The 23999-nt window shown below is 47.4% G+C and overlaps 1 protein-coding gene across 2 annotated transcripts in view; it reads right to left on the bottom strand.

Moving 5' to 3' along the window:
- LOC144174136 (uncharacterized) overlaps positions 1–23481 on the bottom strand; it is a 26237-nt gene extending 2756 nt beyond the window's left edge. Inside the window, exons 1-3 of one of the 2 annotated variants that reach the window (XM_077702623.1) lie at positions 23202–23481; positions 7805–7877; positions 4362–5487 (exon numbers count right to left, since the gene is read on the bottom strand). In XM_077702623.1, coding sequence (XP_077558749.1) covers positions 4362–5452 — 1091 coding nt within the window. In that variant the 5' untranslated portion in view covers positions 5453–5487; positions 7805–7877; positions 23202–23481. The remainder of the gene's footprint in view (positions 1–4361; positions 5488–7804; positions 7878–23201) is intronic. The other variant, XM_077702624.1, reaches the window with a different exon arrangement.
- Positions 23482–23999: the final 518 nt, after the last annotated feature.

The following is a 23999-nucleotide window of genomic DNA, read 5'->3' as shown; positions in this document are numbered from 1 at the left end:
TGACCTGATGATTAAATAGCAGACTAGCAACACCAAGCCTCACCAACTCAATACACTTTGCTAACCGTACAGAGTGAGATACAAAGAAAAAGAAAAGCGAGAGTTGCACAACAATGCGTATAGACGCAATGTTAATCTGTCCCATTTCCGGGATCCAATTGAAGAAAAATCACAGGAGATTTCTGTGCAGCGTTTCCCGTCGCATCCGTCTCCCCACTTCACGATACTGTGGCAAGAGGAAGGCTTTGCCACTGTGAGTGGAGAACACAATAAAATGAAGGACAGCAGACCGGATTCTGAGGCCTCGCAACGAAGAAGAAGACACACTGATGCAGAAGTTACTCTTTGTTCTTCTCGAGTCCTCTCCGACGTCTTCCGTATGCCTGGCTACGGTTTCGTAATGAATATGGGCGAACTACCTCACTTCTCATTTTCGATGGTAAAACATGCTTGAGTGGCTCATTAGTTCGAGTTAGACAATGACCTGATGGCAGCTGTAGAAGTGTACTTGAAGGACAACGTAAAATAACTTTTTCCTCTCGTTACAGCGGATGTAGGGCTGGCATATCACCCAGGAAGAAAAATTTGCGCGCTAGGAATGCGAATGTAGCAGGGATATAACAAGCGCAGGACAAAATTACATCCTCCATCACCTTTAAAGGGCAAGAACACTACGTAGCTAGTGTGCCATTCCTGAAAAAAGCCGTGATGTGAATCTCTCCTAAAGGAAAACAACGCTTGAGAAACGAATGCCAGACCAGCAAGAAAAAGCAAGGCTCGTCCCCGTTGCTAGACAACGACCAGGCACGTTGGTGTACGCAAACTAGTACTAGTACTAGTGCCGGTGTACTAGTACCGGCAGAGGCGCACCTTGTTTCTCTTTCTGTTCGTTCTTCTCCTGTTTATTTCATATTTCTTCCCCCTCGTCTCCGACCACCAAGCGTATATATATATATATATATATATATATATATATATATATATATATATAGTCTGTAAAGATAAAAACTCACACGAAAAAAATAAGGTGAGTAGAGACAGAGACAAACGAGAAAGACGTAAAAAAATAAAATAAGTTTACTGACGTTTCAGGGAGAGGACTCCCTTTCTTCAAGGGAGTCCTCTGAAGAAAGGGAGTCCTCTCCCTGAAACGTCAGTAAACTTATTTTTATTTTTTTACGTCTTTCTCGTTTGTCTCTGTCTCTACTAACCTTATATATATATATATATATATATATATATATATATATATATATATATATATATATATATATATATATATATATATATATAAACGGTTGGCAATAAACAATTTGGAAAGACAGAAAGAAAGTGGAAAAAAAATGCCCGCCGGGTGGGAGATCCGAACCCACGACCTCCAGAATACGCGTCTGGTGCGATGAGCACTACGCTACCATTAGAATACTATAGCGCTCGTGCCGTCGTCTTTCTTGTCTTCGTTTCCGTTCTTTGCGCTATAGTATTCTAATGATGTCCTACCAACTAGCCCACCAGTACTCCTTACTACGCTACCAGCGGGGCTATTTTCCCCTCAACTTTCTGGGGTATTTATGTTGACGTATTTTTGTTTCCTGCGCTTGGGGTTGGTAGCCAAGCGCGCCACTCGCCGTGTATATATATATACACCGTAGAGCGAACAGACGAACGGGTAACAAACAAACTTTATTGACGTTTCGTCCTGGGACAGGCCTGTCCCATGCCTGACGAAGGCCTGTCCCAGGCATAAAGTTTGTTTGTTACCCGTTCGTCTGTTCGCTCTACGGTATTTTCACCGGGGCCTATTGCATCATCTTCTGACGTATATATATATATATATATATATATATATATATATATATATATATATATATATATATATATATATATATATATATATATATATATGGTTTAGAAATGAGGGGCTCGTTAGAAAATACAGAAACAAACGCCGGCAGTCTACAACGCCAAAGAAGGCATAGGGGAATGGTTAGACTATTTTTTTACCGTTAGTGACGTTACATTATTTTTTTTATTATTAATTACGTGAGAAAGAAAGAAAGAAAAACACGCGCCCAGAGTGGGGACCGAACCCACGCCTTTCGATTAGATCTCGAATGCCTTACCAATTCGGCTATCTGGGCGACTGTGTTCTGCTTCACTTTTTGGGGTATTTATATTTACTACAACTGTATCTGACGCTTGATGGTGGTAGCCAGCGCCACTCAGACTGCACGGGGAGAAGGGGACCTTCTTTTCAACCCCCGGGGGCGTTACGCGAACGTCTACAGCCTGTCATAAGCGGGTAACTGGCGGGAAACCCTCTTATGCTACCTCGGCATCAAGGCTGCCAGAACCGAGACCCTCGCTAAGCTTTCGCAAGATAATAGGGTTTAGAAATGAGGGGCTCGTTAGAAAATACAGAAACAAACGCCGGCAGTCTACAACGCCAAAGGAGGCATAGGGGTGTGGTTAGGCCCTATTTTTTACTACGGTTAATGAAGTTAAGATTTTTTTTAATATAAGGAAGAAAGAAAGAAAGAAAAACACGCGCCCAGAGTGGGGACCGAACCCACGCCTTTCGATTAGATCTCGAATGCCTTACCAATTCGGCTATCTGGGCGACTGTGTTCTGCTTCACTTTTTGGGGTATTTATATTTACTACAACTGTATCTGACGCTTGAGGGTGGTAGCCAGCGCCACTCAGACTGCACGGGGAGAAGGGGACCTTCTTTTCAACCCCCGGGGCGTGACGCGAACGTCTACAGCCTGTCATAAGCGGGTAACTTGCGGGAAACCCTCTTATGCTACCTCGGCATCAAGGCTGCCAGAACCGAGACCCTCGCTAAGCTTTCGCAAGATAATAGGGTTTAGAAATGAGGGGCTCGTTAGAAAATACAGAAAATACGGTCCCCACTCTGGGCGCGTGTTTTTCTTTCTTTCTTTCTCACGTAATTAATAATAAAAAAAATAATGTAACGTCACTAACGGTAAAAAATAGTCTAACCATTCCCCTATGCCTTCTTTGGCGTTGTAGACTGCCGGCGTTTGTTTCTGTATTTTCTAACGAGCCCCTCATTTCTAAACCCTATTATCTTGCGAAAGCTTAGCGAGGGTCTCGGTTCTGGCAGCCTTGATGCCGAGGTAGCATAAGAGGGTTTCCCGCCAGTTACCCGCTTATGACAGGCTGTAGACGTTCGCGTCACGCCCCGGGGGTTGAAAAGAAGGTCCCCTTCTCCCCGTGCAGTCTGAGTGGCGCTGGCTACCACCCTCAAGCGTCAGATACAGTTGTAGTAAATATAAATACCCCAAAAAGTGAAGCAGAACACAGTCGCCCAGATAGCCGAATTGGTAAGGCATTCGAGATCTAATCGAAAGGCGTGGGTTCGGTCCCCACTCTGGGCGCGTGTTTTTCTTTCTTTCTTTCTCACGTAATTAATAATAAAAAAAATAATGTAACGTCACTAACGGTAAAAAATAGTCTAACCATTCCCCTATGCCTTCTTTGGCGTTGTAGACTGCCGGCGTTTGTTTCTGTATATATATATATATATATATATATATATATATATATATATATATATATATATATATATATATATATATATATATATATATATATATATATATATATATATATATATATATATATATTACCCACTTATGACACTTATATAAGTTACCCACTTATGACAGGCTGTAGACGTTCGCGTAACGCCCCGGGGGTTGAAAAAGAAGGTCCCCTTCTCCCCGTGTAGTCTGAGTGGCGCTGGCTACCACCCTCAAGCGTCAGATACAGTTGTAGTATATATAAATACCCCAGAAAGTGAAGCGGAACACAGTCGCCCAGATAGCCGAATTGGTAAGGCAATCGAGATCTAATCTAAAGGCGTGGGTTCGGTCCCCACTCTGGGCACGTGTTTTTCTTTCTTTCGTTCTCAGGTAATTATTAATGATAAATAATAATGTAACATCACTAACGGTAAAAAATATTCTAACCATTCCCCTATGCCTTCTTTGGCGTTGTAGACTGCCGGCATTTCTTCCTGTATTTTCTAACGAGCCCCTCATTTACAAACCCTTATATACGGCGGTTTTAAACAGAGGCATACTACAACCACACCATCCTGTCCCACATGTTCTCATATCTCTTCCCCTACAACTGCTCACAGTGCGACACCCACTTTCAAATTACCGCTTAGCATACTCCTGTCCCCCCCCCACCCCCCCCCCACCCCGTAATTTCTTGTCCTTCTCTTATCTGGAAAACGTAGTTGACGGCCAAGGAACAAGGAATATAGGACCGCTTCCGAACTTTTATAATTGCTCCGTCACCGCTGATGAATACTCAGTACTCTCTTACCTGAGTTGGACGGTTAGTTCTGGTTGAAGCGGCAGCTTCCGGATCCAAGCATTGGTGCAGTCACACGCCCACGGGTTCCCCTGAAGGTCCAGGATTTCAAACTGCGCCCAGGGTGCGATGTCTGCGTCCAGGTACTTGATGTTGTTGTTGTGGAGATAGAACTCTCGCAGCGTCCAGTTTCCCGCCGTCTCCACCCGCCAGAAGATGCCGAATATGTCGAGGTCTATGCTGGACAGCTTCGGGTTGTTGTCCAGGAACAGCGACCTCATCTTCCGCTGGTACGCGAACACGTCGCTCTCAACACCCATCAGTTCCTTCATGTTCTCAATGTACAGCTCCTCGATGTTGTGCAGCTTGTAGAAGGAGTCGTAATCGAGCACTCGCATTGGGTTGTCCGACACGACTAGAACCTTCAAGCTCCTCGCGCTGCGCAGCGCGCTAGAAGGCACTTTGTCGAACAGGTTTCCGGACAAGTCCAGGTGAACGAGGTTCGGGGCAGCGTGAAAGATGCCGTCAGGTAACGAGTGAGCGTCCACGTTCGACAACTCCAGGCGTTCCAGCTTGGGTAGCCGGAACATCGCCTTCTCAAAGTATCGCAGCGGGTTGTAGCTCAGGGAGAGTTGTTCGAGAGACACCAGAGGAGCGAAGAGCTCAACGGAAGGGTGCATTATCTTGTTCCGGCTGAGGTTCAGAGCGCGGAGGTTCGAGAGGTTGCTGAAGGTGTCCTGGTGAAGACTAGTGAGCGAGTTGCGGCTCAGGTCCAAGACCTGCAGCTGCGGGAAGACGGCGAACACCCCCGGTTCAATTATCGTTATGCGATTCTCGTGGAGGTCTAGCACCGAGAGGTTGGACGGTTCTAGATGGGTCAGGTGGTCGATAAAGTTGTAGCTCAGATCCATCCTGTAGATGTTCGCTGGCCATTGGCTGCCCGATGGCACGATCACGTGACCCCTGCGCGAGCAGATGACCTCGATGGAGCTCTCCTTCTCTTGAGAGGCATCGCAGACGCAGCTCGCACAGAGAACATTCGTGGCTTGACAGGACGACGCCATGAGGGCGACAAGAGAAGCGACTAGACAGTATTTAGCCATGACGAAACTTGTACGTTTTCAGTTCCTCTTCTTTACTGCAACCAAGGATAAGAGAATGGACGAAAAGGCCGGTCAAGACGCTGTGCATGTTTACGCAGCTGTAGCAACAATGCACGTCATTTGCACCTAACGACACGTAAAAACGTTTAAGTAAACTGCACTGGTAATTCACAACATTGGCAGTTTCCAGGTTAGAGAACTTTTCAACAAATAAGCATCACTCGTGAACATTTAGTACTCCCCCAAAGCTTCGAAAAGCTCGGTTACTACCCAACAAAAATAACTCGCCCAGCATCTTTACCGCGGCTATTTTTTGTTTCATTCAGAAGCTCCTTCATGGGGTATTCTCGGTACGGCCAAAAGAACCGATGCCTGGGGTGTTTTGACTGACGACGCACATTTGAATACCGTCACCCCTGCCGGGTTTTTCATTCACTTTGAAAACAAACAGCGGCCACTTGTATTTAATACATTAATGCAGGTGTATGTGTATGAGAAAATTAAGCATTGCAATAGAAGATGTTTTTTTAAAATATTGCTAATTATGCTGCGACCTGGTTGTATACAACGTTGTGCAATCAAAAGTGAAATATATCGCTTTGCATGAAAGTTTGTGCAGCGAACGAAATCCCAGGTGCAAGTGCTGTTTAAAAACACTGCTGCCGGTTTAAAAATACAGATAAAGAGAAAAGTGCTGAATAGAGAAGCTAATTCACGCCATGTATGAAAAGAATCATTACGGCACCAAAGATTTTGTTACATGACTCAGTTATACATCTGGTTTTAGTCAAATCAGTTGCCCGCAGACGCAGCTTTGGAGCAAAATAAAAATATGCGGCATGGTGATATTACCGTGCGAAATATAGAAGCAACCCTAAATTTGTTTTGCTTTCAGTGCCAGTTAATTTGTTAAACTCTACAATCAATCATGTACCAGTTTATTTGTTTGAACAATGAGTATTGAATAAAGTTAATCTGACGAAAGTAACATTTAACTGGGGACATGAATAAGAATGTTGGTACTATATATCATGCAATTATACAGGAGAAGAGAGATATAAATCTCTCTCTCTCTTCACTTGTGATACGCCACAGGCCCACAGCTGATTAGATGGCCCATTCTGTGGTTTGAAGATTTTTTCTCGCATCGCAAACCTTGAACCACTACTCCTTCTAAATTTTTAAGTGGACTATTATTTCGTGGTATGGTATCGGCACTTTGATGGCGTGATTACTATCGGCAGAGGGAAGTTTCTACGCAAATGTTTCATGGAATTCTATGAAAGCACACAAAATTTTAATGCGGCCTAGACGTCTATAACGGTTTAGATCACCCCACATTCATATTTCTCTTACTCTTCCTATTTTCCACCAACCTTAGCTGAAAACTGAGCGTTCAAACTTCTTATTGGGCGAAAACAACACGAAACTGCTGGCGTTCCTACTCATAAAACTTTCCACAGAAATATCCTCTGTTCTTACATTCACAAGTTTCGGTAACGCGATAACAAAGCATCACACTGTTCAGAGGTTGCTTGACATACCTATCCTTACGCGTGCGTTTCTTTTGACAACCAGATGTTGTATGAGGACCGAGGGCATCCCTTTCAAGAAAGAACCAAATACGCTTTTGAGCCGTTTCTCGCCGAAGATAAAAAAATAACAGAAAAGTCTGTTCCTCATCCTTGGGAAAGCTTCTTATGCTACGTACTTCTCTCAGGTATATATTGTTCGATACAAAATTCGCTGGTGGGAGAAAACGTTTGAATCCCAGAGTGGTATCACCGCATTCAGGGTTATTCTCTCTTGGGCGATGCCAGATCGACCCGTTTCAGGACAACTGTAGCTACGCTTGCCTCATTTTTAGTACTTCTGGGTGGAAAGATGTGAGATGCAGAGCGATCAAGCGAATATACCTTTCCGTAAACAACGTATGTGCCTATGCACCAACGACTCGCAGCGCGAAATTCAACTGCACCCGCTTTACACTGTCTTGAAGAGGTGCACAACAAAACAACAGGGAGATTATCAGTCCCTTTATTGACTTACGTTTTTCCAGCTGTAGAGGGGGTGAGGAAAAACAAGTCTATGGCCTCAATTCCGACTCTTAATACAGCACTGACTGCAGGAGAGCGTTTACTACGCATGTAGTATGCGCAACTCCGTCTCAAGCTTCCACCTAACAATACATAATTTATCGATCTCTGCAGCTTGGCGGCGACCGCCCTTGCGGGGCTACTCGCTATTAAAATTTCTATCCCGCGCGTGCACGCTTCCTTCGTTCACAGAAGACACAAAATGCAGCGCATCTGGGCTAACGCTAGAGTGGAAGAAGAGTGTAAAACGGCTTGCCTTGAGAATGCCGGGTGTTGTCAGCGGGCGGTCACAAGAGACGGGCTTATCTGGCGCTCGATCACAATGCGTCCTGGAGAAAGACGGGGGAAAGAGAACACCGGGAATCAGCAAGGAGGCGGACAAGGAGGTCTGCGCCGAGGTTGCTATGGCGTCCAGATAAGCCGTAATCAGACGAGCGCGACACGGCGTTTACACAAGGCGAAGCGGGGCGAGGGAATGCGGGTGGGACGTTAAAGCGGACGCCCAGCGCGTACATGCGTCTGCGGGGAGGTTTCACCTGCAGCAGCACGCATGCGTGTTGCATATGCAGCCGCTCATAATTAACCCGCGGTGGCCCCTACGACGGACCGCGGGGCACGGAATTGCGGTAACAACCTCGGCGTGGAGATCCCCCCACCGAGCAGCGTGTGACGCAGCGTTTCCTCTTTCGTCGTCCGTGCCCCGGGAGGGCAGCGCTGTGCACGCCGATTGTTCCACTCAGGCTGACAGCTGTCCGCAGCGCTTTTATGATGCTGCACCTACGGCAGGTACCGGCTGCGTCTGTAACTACATCGAAGCGGGCGCGGTTGCAGGGCACGTGCCTCGTCGCCGGGCCGCTCTCTATTAGTCGTTTCATATCAACAGCTCCTACAAGGGCGTACTCTTTACGGCGGAGTTTTTTACTTCTACCGCCAATGACACAGTGGTGTCCGCACGCCGACGTAAACTGCGAGCAAATGTTCTCAATTCCGACGGACCGAACCATATCGCTCCCGCACCAAACCCTTCCCCCACACTTCCCTCTAAACCTCCTCCCTCCATAAAACCTTTCACAGCATGGGATAGGCCCAGAATTAGTGGAAATGAAATGTTCTAAACAAACAAGCAAAACAGTGCGCCACACCGCGTTTTATCTTGAGGGTAAATTGCTGCTCAGAACTTTTTATAGTCACTGCGACATACTCATTTGTTTCATTTGGAAGCCTCAACGTCTCTTCTACCGGCCACTACTTGCACAAGACGCGCCGGGTTGCCTCCCCTCACTGTCACGCTTGCAGTGTTCGCGAGGACATATGTACTGTATGTGTGTCCCCGCTATGACACCCCACGGCAAACCTTGAAAAAAAAAAAAAACTTTGGGACTGAGTGTCGATGCACCACTGAAACTTTACAACGTCATCGGTCCATGGCACTCCACTACCGCGGCAGCAGGGACTACAAGGACCTGTCATTTCCCCGTGACTCAGACCTGAACGATACCCTGTAAATTATCCCTTTAACTTTACAGCTGTGTGTGTGCTGTGTGTGTGTGTGTGTTTTGCGTTTGTCGGTTTCTGTGTGCTTATTTCTGTTTGTTGGTGTTTGTGCGAGTTTTTGTGTGTTCGCTTCCTTCGCTCATCTTCACCCGCTCGTGTTCATATTGAGTAGCAAGCATGCAAGCTCGCTGCCAGGCTGACTTCTCTTCATTATTGAAGGCATCCCTCCTCCTCCTCCTCGAAGGCCCCTGAACAGTGGACAATCCCGCCTCTATTCGCGGGTCTCTCTGTTTCGCTTTTTCATAAGGTGACGTAGTAGCCTCCAGGATGAGGGTGACCACCCCGTTGCCCCGGCATTTTCGAATATAGGCCTAACGCCGCGCTTTGAGATCTAACGCCGGTAACAGATGCACGCAGCTTGACATACAATGGGTTCGACGTTGCTTAGCACGACGTTATGCTCAAGGTTAGGGCTACTTACAGTTAAGCAACAAGGTCCACAGACCGTAACGCGGAGGTGTATTGGCCAAAGCTTAGACCCAGGAATTTTATGTTCGTGCGAGTGCAAAGGTGAATATCGATAACACGGCTCTCGAAAAAGAAAGTTCATCATTCCGAGAGGCAGAGAGAGAGAATAAACTTTTTATTAGCAAAAAAAAAAGAATGTGGAGTCCTCATTTCAAGAACCCATTTGGTGCCAGCTGCGACGGCTCTTTCAACCATCCCGAAAAACAGTTTGAATACGAAAGCTTTTTTTCTCCGAAAATACACACAAAGAATTCCTCATTTGTATGTGTGTGTGTGTGACAGAAGTATGGTTCTCTGATGGGCCAGTGGTAAATTCCCATCGAAGAAAACAACACGAAAACAGGATAAAAAGGGGGCCGCAGAACCCAAGCTGGTTCGTACGTATTCATCACCCCCCCCCCCCCTTTCTCTCCCACCGCGCCTGTACACACACGCACACACGTACACACACTTGTACATGTGTGTGTACTAAGTTTGTTCGTACATACACTGTAAAAAATTTCTGTAAATTTACAGAGTTTTTACATACAATTTCTGTTGCTCTACAGAAGTTTTCTGTGATGGTTAGTAAACAGAAACCTGTTAACAGAAAAAACACACATTTTCTGTTATTTCCTCGTCTTGACCAATAACAGGCGTGAAATCGTGAAAATATTGTACTCTTTATTTGCATAAAATAGAATAAAATATGACTAATTTTTAAATGTTTAACAAGAATTTACTTAACCGTCGAACAGCGCCCGGCCGACGTCATTTTGTTGCGCTCCTGCAATTCTGAAATGCGGCCCTTTGCAAATGGACGCCTTGTAGGTACCAGCACAACGATACAGCGGCGGGCTTCTTTCTTCAATTTTTCATCTTCCCAGGGTGAGTACTAAATTTGAACTATGTCGTGTGGAGGCTGCGCCTAGTTCCTACTTATGCCTCTCTTTTTCGTGCCTGCACTGTTGTTTGTTGGCTTGTTGGATGGAAATAGATTGTTATGAAGTGCTCGCCCCGTAGCGTAACGATACGTCGCCTCGTGGGACAAGAGCGTTCTGCCGTGCCTATGTAGTGACGCTCGCCTTAATATGAGTTTTTTTTTTTATGAATGTTATACGCACGACGCAGCCGCCGTGCTCTCCTTTTCAGATGCCGTTTTCAGCCGTGGAGTTTAGTGCAAAGGTTACGTCTCTGCTTACGGATGTATTTTATATGCGTAACGTTTGCTGTTGTTGTTGCAGGGTTATTGCAGCCATCAACCCTGACTGACATGGAGCAAAGGTGGAGAAGTAAAAGCAAAAGCAGCATTTCCTGTTTCCAAATGTCGCATCCCTGATCACTGTGGTGGAAGACCATGAAATCTACTAGGCCCCCCACTCCAATTTCCCTGAGCAGCAATGAAAATGTCTGTGATGGAAGCGCCTTGCACCAAATGTGCCGAATTCTTGGTTACTTTGCTATTGTATGAATTGACATTTAAATGTTCTCTGCTTTTTTGTGATTTCATTAATGTTGAAAAGATGTTATGTTCCTAGTCTCACATCACTTCCTCCGTCGTTTTTCATTACCGTGGTATTTGCGTTATGTTGCATCTTTCTGCTTCCAGAAAGCAGGAAAAATGTGGGATGTTATTTTATTGATGGCTTTTTTTTTTTTGGAAGTAGAAAAAAATGTGTTCCTAGCCCTATCGGAGCTCTCACCGTAGTAGTATTGTACTGTAGTAATATGAGATGTGAACATTTTGTAGCTTAATGTAACTGTAGAAAAACTGTTCTTAGTTTAACGTCACTGATTACGTTCTGTAAATAGTTTGTTTTGCCTCAGTGGCGTGTTTGTGGGAATTTCTGAAAGTTGAAAAAAAAAGGTGATCTTCCTAGTCTAACAAAACCTCTGTCACTGAAAGTCTCCTTTTGTTCACTGTGCCACAATATCATGAATTGTGATTTCATTTTTATACTCAGATCCTCATATTTGAGATTGTTGATACGTTGTTCGCCACTAAGTTAATTCTTCGTAGCAACGGCCTTAAGTTTGGCAGAAAAATAAATAATGTTAACGATACTTTCACCCTCCTTTCTTGTGTGCCTTAGTGGTCACTTTATGCTATGTGCTGCACACCAGTAATTGCGTGGGCAGTTTCAAACAATATGATACAGGGTGATGTTTTATTTTCAAGGCATCATTATTGTCACCCATTAAGCATAAAGCCGCGAATTCAACTGCAGTACTTTCAAGATGTGAAAAAGTAACAGGACATGTTTTTTATGAAGGACCATAACCGAAATTGTGTCACGGCGCTGAATACTTCTGCTTTGACTTATTTTAGCAGAGATTGAGGTCAAAATAAGTCGGAGCAAAACAATTTAACCTTACTTGTTAAGTGAGCAAAACAATTTAACCAGAAATGGGAAACAGTACATTATTATAATTTTGGTAAAAAAACGATGTATGCACAACACAAATAGTCTATAAAAAAGCTGCCAGTGAAAAACAGAAGGTTCACAGATTTTCTGGAGGAAAACACAACCTTAAAAAACAGAAAAATTTTATAAAAAAGCAGACAACGAAAAACAGAAAACAGGGAATTGACATAAATTTTCTGTAATGAGAAACAGTAAATGCTTGTAAAATAACAAAACCATGAAAAACCGAAAATAGGGAATTGACATAAATTCTCTGTAGTGAGAAACATGAAATGCTTGTAAAATAACAGAAACATGAAAAACAGAAAACATAACTTTACAGAAAATTTCTGGCAGGACAGCTGCCAGAAAATTTCTGTTTTTTCGAGCAAAAATTTTTTACAGTGTAGCTACCAGCTATTGACTTTTTGTGTACTAAGAAATGCCTTAATTCGAGAAATTAACGAACGCAACTTAAAAATTTACCCGTGAGCGACATTCCGGAACATGGGGATGCATATAATTTCTATCTTATGCCGCCTTTGTTTATAAATCAGTTCCCCCTCTGTCGAAACGACAACGATGGGGGAACGTGAGTCTTTCCAAAACCAAGTCCAACACCAAACAAGCCAACCCAAAAGCGAGCGGGCAGTTTACTGCGCATGCAATTGTGCTCTCTAGCGCTTCACTGATTCGGGCATTCCATGGATTTCGCTAGCGTTCAATTATCGTCGTCGTTAGATGGAGGGATATGTTTTCTGTCTAATTTTGCACGTCCATGCACCCCTCTCCGATTCCTAACTGATTCGACTTCATATACGATTCCTCCGATTCCTAACTTCGCCTTCATATACGAGGGAGCCAGGTTCGATTCGGAAAAGCGTTTCAATTTTTCGTACTACACTCCCGATCATCATCATCGTCAGAGAAAGTTGGCTTTCCTGCAGTGCATTTTGGGTCGACGGCAAACATCAGTGGGAGGCTGAAAGCTTCGCTATAATATTCTCACACCACGCGCGTTAAACTGCATATTTTTGCTTATCTGATTTGCGACATGCCTGCTTCAAACACTCACAAAAATGTCAGAATTGGAGTTGCTAACCATATATGCCTAAAATTTTGACAAAAGCGGCAGACTGCTTTCATAAAACAAGGACGGAATAGAAAATACCAGGAGCAGAGGCCCGGACGTGGCGCCGGCTACAGACAGGCACATACTTCAACTGTACCGTACTGTCGCACATCTCCCCTACCACATTCTCCTACTTCTGCCATTCCTGCAACCTCCCCGCCACAACAGCCCATCTTGTATGGTTCTGCCCGCACCATCCCGATCCCCTCTCTTCCCTATCCCCTGAGCGGTGGGAACGCGCACTGACCAGCCTGCACCCGGAGGACCAGCAACGCCTCATCAACCGGGCCACCCGGGCTGCGGAAGCGCGGCTTCCTGAACTGTGGACGCCACCCACCTTCTTCTTCTTTTTTTTTTTGCTCAATGAAACGTTTTGCCTCCTCCTCCTCGTCGGTCTTGTGTAACTTGTGTCCCGTTTTTGTCAAACTTTATGATTACATTTCCCAACCACCTCGCACCTTTTACTCTTTCAGAGGCGCACGTATACGTATACGACCCAAGAAAATAAGCTTCGACATGCGTTTTCGCGTCCCAACCATGTCGACCCACAAATTCGTGTCGTCGCGAAACCGGGACAAGCCCCACCTCACTCGATTACACGCTGGACCAGATCGGGTGGCTGCCTTCAATACCGTGTCACCGAAATGCCGAGAGGCCCGGGCCGATATAATTAGAGCCACAGCTGAAAGCCGCGACGCTCGCGGTGGGCGTGCTCCAGATCCTCAGCAATGAAGCGACAAGGTGGCGCAATAAACCCACACCGTCCAGTCGCGACCGCAGTGGACATTAGGTCGCCGGCGTCTTCATTATCTCCCGCAGAGCTGTGCGCCGAGACGCTCGCAGATCGTTGGCCCTCGCGTGAACGGACGCAATCGGGTCGCCCGTAAAAGCGTGTCTTCGAGACTGCGAGCATCAATTCGCACTTCTCTTGGACGCTACACATAACGGCCGAACTGCAGGGATACGTGATGGTGTCTGTGTATACGCTACTGCTCATGCTATCAGCCACGAAATGTGACGAGAAGCGGGGAGCAAACACTTTGATTAAATGCACCTTTGAGGAAGCTCTTCGTTCCTCGGTCACCACCCCTCCACAGAATTAGCCCTTGCGGCAATAAAAGTTTTCTCTCTCTCTTTCTCTATCTCGTTCCTCGTGCATTTTGTGGCTGATAGAAGAAGCATGTGTAACGCTGAAATCGAACACCAACGCTGAAACATGAACCTGAACGCACAAACATTGAGATCAAATCTCGTGCCAGGCGAGATAACGTGGCGACTTCGTGTGACATTACGAGTGTGCAATGTCTGGACTCTTTTGGGTAAATAACCCACATCCTTAGTTTTTTTTTTCTTCAAAAGAGCGAAGGCTGTGCTATCATGATCATGCTTTTGCGTCCGCGTTTCAACCTTGCAAGGCTATAATAATAAGCTGAGAAGATAGGAGTTTAGGATGTGATACCATTAAGAGGGTGACGAGGTGGTCTCTCTCTCTCTCTCTCTCTCTCTCTCTCTCTCTCTCTCTCTCTCTCTCTCTCTCTCTCTCTCTCTCTCTCTCTCTCTCTCTCTCTCTCTCTCTCTCTCTCTCTCTCTCTCTCTCTCTCTCTCTCTCTCTCTCTCTCTCTCTCTCTCTCTCTCTCTCTCTCTCTCACACACACACACACACACAAACGTTCGTTTCTCTCGTTCCCTCCGTCCCAACACACGCAGTGCCTGCACCGAGGAATTTATCTTTTGAGTGCCATCAGGAGAGCCAGAATTCCTTTTTCCAGTGTACTACTGTTTCCCCACCTCTCGACCCATGGAAGTGTGCAACGGGTCTCTATAAACTAAAGGAGCGCTGCTGTAAGCTAACAGGTTTTGTCATCTTTATCTCCTCCTCCCTCCTGCCCCCCCTTCTCTCCCTCCACGTTTCCCTGGGCAACGGTGACGATGCGAAACGGCGTGGAGCGTGACAGACGAAGCCTCAGCGACCAATTCGACTACCGTACGCACTGTTATTGCGCCACTGGCATAACTTCGCCAGCTGACGTCAGCGTGTGCATCAGCCGACAGAAAGGCGCCTACGGTTGTTTGTGTGGCTCATTTGAATCCTGTATACGCAGCACCGTGATAGCACGGGCCTTTGGTTGCATGGTACCGCCACAGTTTTAAATGCTTAATTCTATGTGGACCTTACCTGTGCAACAGTTGAGGTTTCACACTTTTTGTGCATAAAAAATGCCATTAATAAAGAGTTTTCTACTTTTATGTCACCCTCCATACATTTCCACTTAAAATGTATCCTCAGCAATGCATTTGTGTGAAGTAGTGAAGTAGTGAAGCCAAAACTAAGGGGCTCAGTGTTCAGCGCTTTATAGCAACACATGCAGTTTAATGGAGGCCCTGGATCCTAGGAAAATATGATGGCCGAACTTATTCACACAAAATCTTTTATATTCGCCCTGGGAAAATGCCATTCCAGGGGAGCATTTATGCATTGTAGTGCATTTATGCATTGTAAGGTGCTCGCTGCGTACAGCTTCGGTCTTCTATAGAAGCATTTAATTGAAGGCCCCGGGGCTTTAATATCAAACTGCTGAAGAGCGTCCTTCTAGCAATGCAGGTGTGTGCAGCAGTGAAGTCGACTTTAAAGTGGTTCGACGTGTAGCAGAGCGGCTTAAAGGAGCACTGACACCAATTTTCGGCGTTAATATTATTGCACAGTTCGCTTCCTTCACTCAACAGAATACCCTGGCTGAAATATGAGAGGCCTGCGACGTGAAGAACATAGTTCAATTGGATCGCATTTATCGCGCCGACGGAGCAGCGCGCGGAGCGGCACTCAGCAAATGGACATCAGCGTGACATCACTCCAGGAGAGGAAAAAAAAGTGACGCGACAGCGCTCGTCAAAAACTCCTGACGTCACTTCACGCGCGCGGCCCACGAGCGGCGAGCGGGCGCAACACCCTCTCAAGCAGGCGCCGGTGACGTCCGCACAAAGCGGTGAGGTCAAACCGGGAGGCTGTCATATGCGCCGTTCGGGATGAAAGCGCGGGAATTTGAAACAAACGATTTTCAGGCCGTTCAATATAATTAACTATCGCGCGCTGAAGTATTTGAAGTGCTGTTTCAGGTTCGCCAGACCATTAAGTATCGATAAAAGCAATAAAAGTGTAACATAAAATTTTCGTGTCAGTGCTCCTTTAAGCATTTATTCGACCACTCCCAGGAAGGCGTTTCTGTACTTCAAGCGAAGTTTAAATTCGCTGGTATTTCCCGTATTTTTCATGCCCGCGAACGAAAGTTCTCCAGTCTCTACGTGTCTTTGAAGCGCAAGGCGTTCTATACCGCGAGGCTTTGGAAAACGAACGTGGAGAGGAGGCGTATTTTGTATTCTGGCGTAAACGCGAAGTAGTATATCGATATTTTCCATTAAATGCAGCACATATTTGAACCTTGCAAAAAGTAAAGTTATGTTTGATTCCACTTTCCTAAGAGAAGAGACGCCAAGGGCGCACGTACGGTTGATTGATTGTAGGGTTTAAGTTAACGCGCCGACGCAACGCGGGCGATGAGGCGCGCCATAGTGGAGGGCTCCGGATTATTTTTGACCGCCTGGGGATCTTTAACGTGCGCCGAAATCTCGCACACACGGGCGTTTGTGCTTTCCGCCTCCATCAGAAAAGCGGCCGCCGCGGCCGGGAATCGAACCCGCGACCTCGCGCTCAGCGGCGCAATCAGTTATAAGCCACTGAGCCACCCAAGCCCGGAGCTCGTTCATTATTGGAATAACGAAATGTGGGGAAAAGAATATGAACCGGATAACACGCGAGATCCCTTTATATATTTCGTGGGAGCCGAATATTGATGCGGCTCGGGTATACTTATCTATAAAGCACTACTGCATTACCGCACTTTCTTGCAGTTTTTGAGTCAAGCTATAATGTCACTCTGAAACAGGGCCTCTGAGGCGTTTTTTAATGAAATTAGTCAAATCCACCCAAACAGAATTTCAGAAAGCAGTGAAACTTTGTTACGGGACCTAAATGCAATGCTGTCGAAGCTATTTTGTGATATGTTTTACATGTAAGCTAGGGGAAGCTCCCGGCCACAAGCAATTAAAAATTAAGTAGTTAAAAATTATTCGTAATTTATTTTCATTAATAAATTACTAATATCCTAAACAATGATTTCATCCCGCCTGACAGCCCTATAGCTGTCAGGCGGGAACTCGCAAGGAGGCTGCCATGTTGGCTATTTGACGCCAAACCAAAAGCCAAATCCTTTTTCCCACCGGGAAATCCATTTTTCTGATGGGATGGGAAATGAGCCAAATCCTTTTTCCCATCGGGAAAATGGATTCATTTGGCTCATTTTGATCCGTGCCACAACAGGATCTGGCTCATTTTCGATACGACATGCGATCTGCGTGCACGTTCGCCGGGCGCTATCTCACCTATTTTGTTGCAACCTGTTTTCTAGGGGAACGTTATTGAGTCCTTCTTGTCAGTACAGTTCTAGATGATTTAGATTCGGTTTCTGGACTTGGTTCATTTCGAAAAACGAAAACTCCCAATTTGTTTGTACAGCTAGCTTCGCTGCCTAAAAGAGCGTTTACGTAAGGGCTTCGCAATTTTTCTCGGAAACACTTCCAGCCAGGTCGGCCCTGACGGCGCCTCGACAGGTCACACACAATTACCGGACGTGTTTGGCGCACTTTCGGGCGGATACGCGCAGTCGCGCAGTTCAGTTTTGCCGCCACAGCTGGCGCCGCGGCGTCGCTCGCCCAGCAGGGCCTTTGTTCGGCCGCTTGTAAACTGAAAAACGGATACACTTCGGTGTCAAGGCGCGCACGTGACGCGCTCCATTTTGCAAGCGCAGCCTGTCACTGCGCTGCTTCGTGCAACTCGCCCTGCTCGCCCCGCCGACAAAGGGACGCGCTGTGGCTGCTGCCCGACGCTCTCTCTGTCCGAGAAACAAAAAAAAAAAGGTGGACAGAGAGCGAACTGCGCGAGCATGCACGGTGCCTGTTGCTAAGCCGCTCCCGGTGAAGTAGCAGCGAACAAGTTGGCCACCTCATTTTACGTTGTGTCCTGGTCCGCTTACACTGCAGCAATTACAATGTGATCCTGGCATCACTTTTAGCGCCGAATGGATGCATGGCTGTCCCGCGCTGGGTTTTCGGGAAATGTCGCGGTACGGGACGACCCGTGCAGTACTAACGCTCTGACAGGCACCACCTCCCCTTCCCCACACTAGACTCTCCCAAGTGGAATTATCGCTACTCCGTCGGCTACAAACTACCATTCCTCATCCAGTCCGCCCCAATCGTATATTTCCCGCTCAATCAAAGTGTTGCATGCAAGTTCCGTTCTTAACCCGACAGCACTCTATACCTCATACCACAATAGAGTACGAACAGAGCCCCAACTTTCCTCCTCTTTCATACCGCCCTCTCCACCCCTAAGATGTGGGAGAACCTGGTGACCAGCAGCCATTTGGACGTCCAGCAACGCCTGGCCTCCAGATAAAAGATGCCCACTCACCTCATTGATTCTTGGAAAGTGGATCTACTTCCGCTTCAAACGGCCCAATAAAACGTGCTACCAGACTCCTTCAATGCTCGGGTTCTACAACTAACCCGCGCTGAGCGAAAAAAAACGATCACCATCATCATCATCACCACCAGCCTATCTACGCCCACGGCAGGGCAAAGGCCTCTCCCATTATTCTCCAATTACCCCGGTCCTGTGCTAACTGCGACCAATTTATCCCGGCAAACTTCTTGATCTCATCTGCCCATATAACTTTCTGCCGCCCCCTGCAACGCTTACCTCCTCTAGGGATCCACTCGTTACCCTTAATGACCAACGGTTATCTTGCCTTCGCATTACATGCCCTAACCACGTCCATTTCTTCTTCTTAATTTCTAAGAAGAAGAAAAAAAAAACGACACGTAAACACAAGTATTCCTGCTGAGGAACAGGCGCACAATTTGACTGATGCACCATCGCCGCAGCTTCTTTAGCCGTATACTGCGCGGAAAAACGTAGACTGACATCAATTCAGATCAACTTCAACTAAAACTTAGCTTTAGCAGACCCACAGAACGGCTGCATGAGGTAGGACCCGGTTCGGAACAAGCAACAAACGTCGTGTACGTACTTTGTTGCTACCACGCATGGCCAATGATCCATCTTTCGCTGCTCAGCAAAGCAAAGCCTCGCTGCGGAGTCACATTAGCCTCGCTCATGACCGCCGCAGTTGTTCAGTGTTTGGAAGCACTGTGCGATCGATCATCACACGGGCTTATCACTGCCAAGGGCGTTACCACTCGAGCAGCGCTGCATATAGCGTGCACAAGCGCCAACCGAGATGAAGAGAGAGAGAGAAGAAACTTTATTTAAGAGTCGTTCGTTGCGAACTCCACACTGGACAGAGATGAACCAACCGGGCGAAAAATAAGCGTGGGATGGGGCGCAGTCGGGAAGAAATCCGACAATAATTAGGGTCCGCTAACCCTTTTCAGTGAAAATTAAAAAAAAAAGTGCAAGCAAAGTATACGTCGAGTGCAAGCTTATATATACAGACGAACTCAGATAATTTTGGAAACTAAGCGCCAGGCAAGGCAGGAAAAGCGCTCGTCAGATTATTTGGGAAACAAACGAGGTCGAAGGACGTTCTGGCTCAGACATACCTATTAACGAGAGGAAAACTTACGTGTGTGTGTGCATGGGGGGAATCGACAAGGCATTAAACTGGACAACTAAGCCCAACTACTTCCTGATTGATTGATTGTAGCGTTTACTCGCCGACGCAACGCAGGCGATGAGGCGCGCCGTAGTGGAGGGCTCCGGATTAATTTTAACCACCTGGGGATCTTTAACGTGCGCCGTAATCTCGTACACACGGGCGTTTTTGCTTTCCGCCTCCATCAGAAAAGCGGCCGCCGCGTCCTGGAATCGAAACCGCGACCTCATGCTTAGCAGCACGCCTTAGCCGCTGAGCTACAGCGGCGGGTCCAACTGCTTCCTTTGCTACACTTAACCCTTTACATTGCTGCCACTAGCATGTGTGGTACCGTCTATCAAGGGAGGACCGGCCGAGGAGCACAGAGAACCGACTATAGTGAAGAATGTAGGATTCGAAGAAAATGGATAGATAGATTTGACTGACGTTTGGGCGGGATTCGGAGACGAGGAGCGCCGGCCTCCACGGGGTATCCGACGACGGCAGATGATGGAGATGATGTGTGTGAATGCGGCACGAGGCTAGCTTCCAAAGAAAATTTTACGAATATAGGTACAGCTTTGGGCTTGATGGTCTTTGTAACATGGTTATCGCTCGTGTTGAGTGCGCCTCGTCTTGTTCTGTTTTCGCGCTGTTTTAGTATATCCGAGTATGCGGCAGGGAGGCCGGAACTGCTGGCCGCCCTGGGAGGAAGGGCTCGGCCGCTAGACGAGCTACTATGGCCGCCGGGCAACACCAGGGAGAGGGACAGCGTCCACGAGGCACTGGGCGGCTACCTGGATGCCTCAGGGCTCCGCCTGGCACTTTACTCTCTGGCACAGTGACTGTGTGAACTTTTACGAGTTTTTTTTTTTTTTGTCCTTGCTCCAGACTTTGTGTGGGTGTGGGAGTGTTTGTTAACTTGTAAATATGCCCCTCTCTCCCCTGTGTTCTGTAAACATGTCACCTCTATCATCTGTCTCTCCTCTCTATGAATCTGTCATCCTCTGCCCCAACCGCCACACCAGCAGGCGTCCCGGTGTCCACCCCTAGGTGTGACAATTTACGCCTGCTGGTGGTCTTTCCTTTCCTTTTTCTTGACAATAAATTCATTCATTCATTCATATCCGATTTTCACACATGTATTTAGTGGAATCAGTTAAGAAGACAGTGCTGACTCCGTCCAGATACTCTGCCCTCAAACCTTTTACAGATACGTCCTCAAAGCAAGCCGCAAGGTGGTACTTTCGGAAGGACAATATCTTCATTCACAAATACGTTCTCTAAGATAAAGTTGTCGCTCTTCTTATTAGGCAGGATTACGGTGTCTGGTCAGTCGTCATATATATAGGTAACGCCCGCACAACTGACTCTTTGGTACAAGTAGAGCTTGTATGCAATTATACTTTACCGAGATCGCGGTGTGCACGCTCTAGTCTGACCGTAATGGGTAGCAAACGTACATTCTTCGAATAGCAAAAGTCGTCTTATATATGTCCACGTGCTCCTTTTATAATCAGCCCACGGCTTCCGAATGCCGGAGGACGTGGCCGTCAGAGGATCTGGTCGCCCACGCAGACGTTAAAAGTTTGTACACAGAAAGCTACAGCTGCGCTCCGACGCCCTTCGCTCGAATTACAATCCTGACATTCCACTTATTGTGAACTACGGGTACAGTAATCTTGATCCGCACGTGCCTCCCGGACCGGTTACAAAGTAATTTCACAACGCGTGAGCAACCATAATACACAATATTTCAACATTTGATGACGATGCTATCCGGATCGAGGGTGACGTACTCGAACACGCCGCATAAAATGCGCATGCGTGCAAGTGAAAAAGAAAAATAACGGAAACTAAAGAAATGAGCTCCGCGAAAACTTTCGAAAACAAGCTAGTCAAGCAAGTTCTTTCGCGATTGCCAGTGGCTCAAATATCGATGCTTAGCGCGCTGTATGCGACGCTGTGCGCTATGTTCGTCTCGAATCCAGACGCGTGGGCGTATACACTTCGCTGAGGCCCACGGCGCTGCTGCCTCTTACGCAGCTGCGTCTGCAATCTGTTCATTATTTGCACGCTGTGACGACGTCCCTGAAGAAAGCCCTCATGCATGGACGCGCGAGACTGCAGCAGCGCATGCGCTGCACTTTCTACAGGATGGGTCCCTCGGTGGCCGCCGCCAACGCAGCAGCCGTAGTTTAGTATCCCTTCACACCCGCCCTTTCTTTAGTTTTTGTACGTTCTTTTTTCACTGTCTGTATCTTTCCGTCCCGTTAACCCCCCCACCCCCTCCTTTCTTTTCCCGGCATTTCTTGTTTCTGCATATATTTTTTTTCTTGCTCATTAAGTGGGTGAGTAGGACATTCCACCGTACTTGGAAAGGAAGAGGAAAGAGAGACTGAGCAACGCAGGGCTTAAACGATTATAACGAGGTTAAAAATTGCCCCTCGTGACGAAGCGTGTATGTTCATCGCGAATTGGAGGTGAACATGCGAACCGGCTGGAAGGGAGCTTAATCGCAAGGCCGCAGTGATACCCTTCGCGGACAGCGCAGTGCAGAGAAAAGCGGCCGTGTAGGATGTACGAAAGAAAAAAAAGTCTGTACAAATCAAAACGTAAGCGTGCCCTCGTAAAGGGGTATGCGAGACGTTTCCGCGCATGCGGCTGCCGCGGCGCAGAGGCGTGGCCTGCCCTGAACGCGCGCGTTTCTTTCCTCGACGCATAGAGCGTGTGTCATACAGATGGCGCACCGCTAAAAATTTCACTCTGACAGCTTCTTGATGCCCGACACAATGCCAGAGCACACAAGGCGCTGCCGCACGGTCGGCCTACACAACTGCTACAGAAGCTGAGGCACCCGAACGCTGTACTTGAGGGGATCTGAGTGCCTCCGTTGTGGCGCTTCAAACGCATTGTAAGATTTACACGTGCCAAATCAGTAATCACTACCTTCAGCGCACATTAAAGATCCCGGCGGTCAAAATTAATCCGGAGTCCCCGGCGCTCCGGCCTGCGGCACGTTAAATAAACCCAAAATTATAATCACAAGCTTGAGCTGACGATGGCGCACAAGCAGATCCAATTCGCCAACCTTTACCAATATACATGTGCGCCAAACATAGTAACCCAATTTTAAACCCATGGTGGTTCGATATTCGAAGGGCAAAATGTGCGCCCCCCTTGACATCTCGGTTTTACGCACGCGCATTGAGGTGAGCCAAGATAACGTTCGCTATGGTCGCACTCCTGCGATGGTCACCAACAGGGCTTGCGGACTTCACAGCACACCGTCGTCTGCTACAGCCCGCTCGAACGGCTGTGCAAACAGAACCAGCGCGCTGCCAACTCACTCACGTCCGGTCCACCGCGGGGAAAAAGGGTTTCCGAAATGCGAGTAGACATTACCTCGCAGAGTGTGCTCTCCTCCCGCTGCCATGCCAGCGCGATAAATCCGTGGCGAAGAGAACGTTCACCGGTGTCGACGTAACTCGGCGGCGGGACTCGGCGGCGTCATGGCGTGGTCGTTCGCCTGCTGCTGCTGCGGCTGGAGCGCGAATACGCGGCGCGACCAAGGCTGCTGGCGCGCGCCGCCGCCGTCGCAACAGCCACCGCTCCTCGCACCTGTGGAGCAGGAAGTGCTCGGAGTGCGCCGTGCGTGAGTCGGCGAGTCTTTGTGCGTGCGAGTGTGCGTGCAGCGACCTTGCCTGCTACGGGGAAAGAAAAATGAGAGAAACCGCTCGGCGAGGCGAGAGCGCCGGGGAAGAAGGGGGCCGCCGCGCTGGCCGCCGCGCGTCGCCTAGGCCTAGCGGTTCACGCGCGCCTCCTCCGAATGTCGTGCTTCTTTGGCTTTTGGTTTCACGTTCCTCCTAACAACAGCCCCCCCCCCCCAAAAAAAAAAAAAAAAAAAACAGAGCGGGATGTGGCGAAAGACAGACGTATAGGTACAGGAAGAAGGAAGAAAAAAGGACACTGGTTGTGCGTTTTCTTGAATTGCATTGTGCAGGCGCCAACATCTGTCCAGACAGTATACTTTTATTATTTTTTTATTTTCTACGAGTGGTTAGGCGTGGGTTGTACATCTGTTCTGCGGTTCAGCAGGCCAGGGCCGAAGGTGCACAGGGTTCCGCGTGAGAGGGCACCTACTCCATTTGCAGCCGCCCCCCCTCCCCCTTCCTCTAAAATGACCTGCTGTGCTTCCGATAT

This window comes from Haemaphysalis longicornis, unplaced genomic scaffold, assembly GCF_048455015.1.
Source record: "Haemaphysalis longicornis isolate Haplotype H1 unplaced genomic scaffold, Haemaphysalis longicornis Haplotype H1 scaffold_3, whole genome shotgun sequence".
In the NCBI taxonomy this organism is placed as follows: Eukaryota; Metazoa; Arthropoda; class Arachnida; order Ixodida; family Ixodidae; genus Haemaphysalis; species Haemaphysalis longicornis.
The sequence above is the reverse complement of the archived record's forward strand: the minus strand, read 5'-3'. Positions and strand labels throughout refer to the sequence as shown.